General features: G+C 56.1%; 1 protein-coding gene across 1 annotated transcript in view; it reads right to left on the bottom strand.

Annotated features, from left to right (window-relative positions):
* LOC115283825 (long-wave-sensitive opsin 1) overlaps positions 1-3,668 on the bottom strand; it is a 12,807-nt gene extending 9,139 nt beyond the window's left edge. The window contains exon 1 of the mRNA XM_029930247.1: positions 3,557-3,668. Within this exon, the coding sequence (XP_029786107.1) occupies positions 3,557-3,668 (112 nt within the window). The remainder of the gene's footprint in view (positions 1-3,556) is intronic.
* Positions 3,669-3,970: the final 302 nt, after the last annotated feature.

The following is a 3,970-nucleotide window of genomic DNA, read 5'->3' as shown; positions in this document are numbered from 1 at the left end:
GACATGTCGGAGTCCTAACCCCCCAGGACCTGTGAATGGGACCTTTTTTGGAGACAGGGTCCGCACAGGGATGGTCAAGTGACAATGAGGTCATTGGCATGGGCCCCAATCCTATAGGACTGGGTCTTTAGGAAAAGGGGGGGGTTGGGCCCAGAGACATGCACACGGGGAGAAGGCCAGGGGAAGATCAAGGCCGAGATCCCGGCGACGCTTCCACAGGCCAGGCAACACTGCAGACGGCCGGGGACGGCCGGAAACCAGAGGAGAGGCCCAGCGCGGACTGTCCCTCGGAGGCCCTGGAAGGAACCACGCCCGCCCACGCCCGGCCCCCCGGACTGCTGGCCTCCTGGTCCTCGAGCCAAGGAGCTTCTCTTGTGTGAGCCACTCGGGGCGTGCTGCTGGGACAGCCCCCTAGGAAATACACACGCAATGAAAAGGAAGGGTAACTCCCCTTTATTAAGACACCTCCCTGTGCTCGGGGACCTGTTTCACCGTCATCGTTTTGGGCAGAATACCTGAGGGGATGATATGCCAGCACGTGCCGCCGTGGAACAAGGCCTGATGGCGCCCAGGAAGGCTCCTGCACGGGGTCCCCACGTTTACCAGGAAGGACACTGCAGTTGTGTGTTACGAAAATCTAACTCAACTAGTATTAGAAGAGTAGGGCTTTCTTGGGTCCCCTGGCGCAGAGGCGTGGGGCAGCTCTCACCCCCAGCATGACCAGACCCCACAGCACCCACGACGTCGCAGCGCTCTGTGCATGAGCCGCGTTCGCTGCGTTCACGGGGAAGTCCTAGAAGCCGGCAGTATCTGCAGCCCTGCTGGATGGCACAGGCCCCCTGGGGGCAGGCCTCTGAGTGCCAAGGGCCCACGTGCTGTCACTTTCTGTACAGAAGGAAGCGGAGGGAAACCACGGGCTGCTGATAGACCACAGAACAGAGGACCCCTAAACTGCCAACAGATCTTGCCCAGAAACTACAGCGGGTTAGTCTGAGGACAGCAGCCAGACTAGGAGGCGTATGGAACGCCCCAGCTTTTGAACAGCCAGCGCATCCTTCCCGGACAACCCACGGCATCCAAATTGGACAGGGCAGGGACAAGAGGGACAGGGCTGTGCACAGTAGGGGAGGGGACGGACTGCTCTGAATGTGGGAGGTCACGGGGGAGGGTCCTCTAGCAGCGCAAGCAGTGCTGGGGTCCCAGCGCGCCTGTCTCCTGAACTCTCCAGGACTAACCTCAGAAAGAAGTGGGCACAACAAGGGTGTCACCGTCGGGGAGGGAGGGAACCGGGTGTGGGGGACAGGTGAGGAGGCAGGATTTCTGAATATACCTACTTTTCCATAGTTTAATTTGGAACCTTGTAAATATTTTATTACACAATTTAAAAACAACATTAAAATTTAAAAAGCAATCCTTGAAAATCAAAAATAAAACAAATGAACCTAAATGCATATCCACTCAGAGGCCTAATCACACAGAGAGGGACTGTCCTAAACGACCTGACAGGACACGAGTTTGACTATTCGAACCTGGTGGCATAGACCGTGAGGACGAAAAGACCTGTCCAAACGTTGAGCTTCGGGGAAGCGTGTTGTTGATGGCGTGTCGGTGTCATTCTGAGACCATTGTGAGTGTGTGCGATAGAAAGCAAATGAGGAATTGAATGGTTTTCTAATTCTTCTACCAAAGCCCCTGAGAACAGGATTCTTAGTGGGAGAGAAAGGAGACCCAGAGGTCAAACCCGACTGGCCCCACTGGGAAACCAAACGATTACGTGGGAGAAATCAAAGAGAAGACGAAGCATCTCTTCTACTTTTCCCACACACTCTGTGCCCCCGGGGAGCCCAAGAGGAGACGAAGGCATGTTTCACTCTGTCAAGGGCCTGCAGCCAGTAGACAGAGACAGGGTAAGGGAGTCAGAATGTCGCCATTTTGCAACCCCCAGTGGTTCCGTGGGTCCAGGCATTGGTCTTCAGCAGCTGCCAACACCCCAGACAACGGGGCACCCGCCTGATGGTGAGGACATCCAACCAAACCCAAAATGCATCCAACTGGCCTCCAAGCACAGCTCCCCATCAACTACCAATTTACAGAAACATAACCATGAACCAGATGGGAAGGGCATGAGAAGCCACACATGGGAAACCATCAACAGAGTACGAAGTGGAGGAGTCCGGGGAACAGATGACCCGTTTTCTCGAACACATAAATTACAAGGAGGTAGAGAGGGAACCCCTGACTTCAAAGAGGACAAAAAGAGCTAATGATCCACCTGAACATGTGGACCTCATTGGAGCCCTGACTCAAGCAAGGCAATGTCACCTTATAGGTGTGACAGTGGCATTGTGGTTGTTTCACAGTCCTTTCCTCTTGCAGGTGCATTCTGAAGATTTACGGAGGGGATGATTTGACGGCTTAGACCTGCTTCCAGGAATTGGGAGGGGTGAGTGGAGGCAGTTACAGGTGACATAAGGCAAGTGACGGATACTCCAGGGTGCATTGGACCCTTCCCTCCACCTCGATAGATACTTGGATTTTGGGGGGAAATGCACAGAAACGAATCTCAGGCATCAGTGAAGGCCCAGGGACCTCCAGGCAGAGCACTGTTGCATCGCCATCAAGGACATTCTGGGACAAAAACAATCAGGTCAGGGCAAACTTGAGGGTTCTCAATTAGTTTGGCCCGGGAACCCTGTTGCCAAGCATTGGCCTGACTGTCAGCAGGTGGCGTGGCTTCTGGAAACCATTGCACGTGAAACATTCTTGAAGGAACAGATGGTCTCTGGTTTGGAGGAGAGACTGGGGAAGGGGGGACAGGGGTGGGGGGGTCACTAATGTCCTCAGTTCTTTGCAAGGTTCTCATGCAAATCTTTTCGACTGGCCAGCTTCTGGGGCATGACTCGGGCCCCCTCCACGGACTTCTCAAGTGTCTGTTGGGCCTAAGTAACCTTTCTCTTGGGACACCTCCCAGCAGAAAGGCTGCCCTGGGAGCCAAGCGAGTCCCCTCCCCAAGAACATGTAGCCAAAGTCTGCAGGCCCCGGATGCAGAGTTTGACAAGATGACCGCTCTGGTCTCTTCCGACCCTAAGGTTGGAGAAGTCACTTACCCTTCCCCAGGCCACCTGCCGCTTGCTTCCTTTTGGCTTCGGGAGATGCAAAAATGAGTCGGGCCCAGCTTTGTCCCCAGGAAGCTCAGGGCAGTGCGGCCGGATAGGCACACCAGAACCGAATGTCATGAGTACTCACTAGCGGCCCGGGACCACAAAGGAATAGCTACTGAACATTCCTGGGACAGAGATTCTCAAAAGGTCTGGGAGGCCTATGTGGTCTGAAGAGGCATATTCCACATTACAATGTCTTTTTGTGTTCAGAAAGGACTGCCCCCCCACATTTTGGGGCATCATAAAGGCTAAGGGAGAAGACCACCTCGGCCACTGCCAATGTGCAGAAGAGAACTCTCTCGAGGCGGGCGGGGGGCCGGTGGCCCTCCGCATGGCCACATGGGCCTCGGGCCCCTGGAGGGCCGTTCCAGCCTCCGAGGCGCCTCCTCGCTCACCTCTGGTGGAGTTGCTGTTGGTGTAGGTGAAGATGCTCGCCTGGGTGCTGTCCTCCGTGCCAGCCTGCGGCTGCCCGCCTGCAAGCCTTTGGGGGCCCCACCGCTGGGTCATGGCTCCAGAAAGCCCTGTCCCCAATGCCTGCCAGCCCTGGAGCTGCTTGGGGGTCACGGCACTTTATACCAGCCTGCGGGGTCAGCCGGGCTTACTCACCTCAGAAGCTCCCAAACCCTTCCCACCTGATCTCTTAATTGGGCCCGGGACTTAGACCTCGTCCTCCCCCGGCCCTCGCCTCCCGGCTCCTAAGGTGAGCCTGCGAGGGCGGCTCAGAGGATTTTCTGGGAACCCACCTAGAGCCCCCAGCCTGCCAAGGTGGCTGCAGGAACTGCCGTGGGCCCTCACTCATGTTTACGTGG

Source organism: Suricata suricatta, chromosome X (genome assembly GCF_006229205.1).
Source record: "Suricata suricatta isolate VVHF042 chromosome X, meerkat_22Aug2017_6uvM2_HiC, whole genome shotgun sequence".
Taxonomy (NCBI): domain Eukaryota; kingdom Metazoa; phylum Chordata; class Mammalia; order Carnivora; family Herpestidae; genus Suricata; species Suricata suricatta.
Note: the sequence above shows the minus strand (reverse complement) of the source record. Positions and strands in the feature narration are given on the sequence as shown.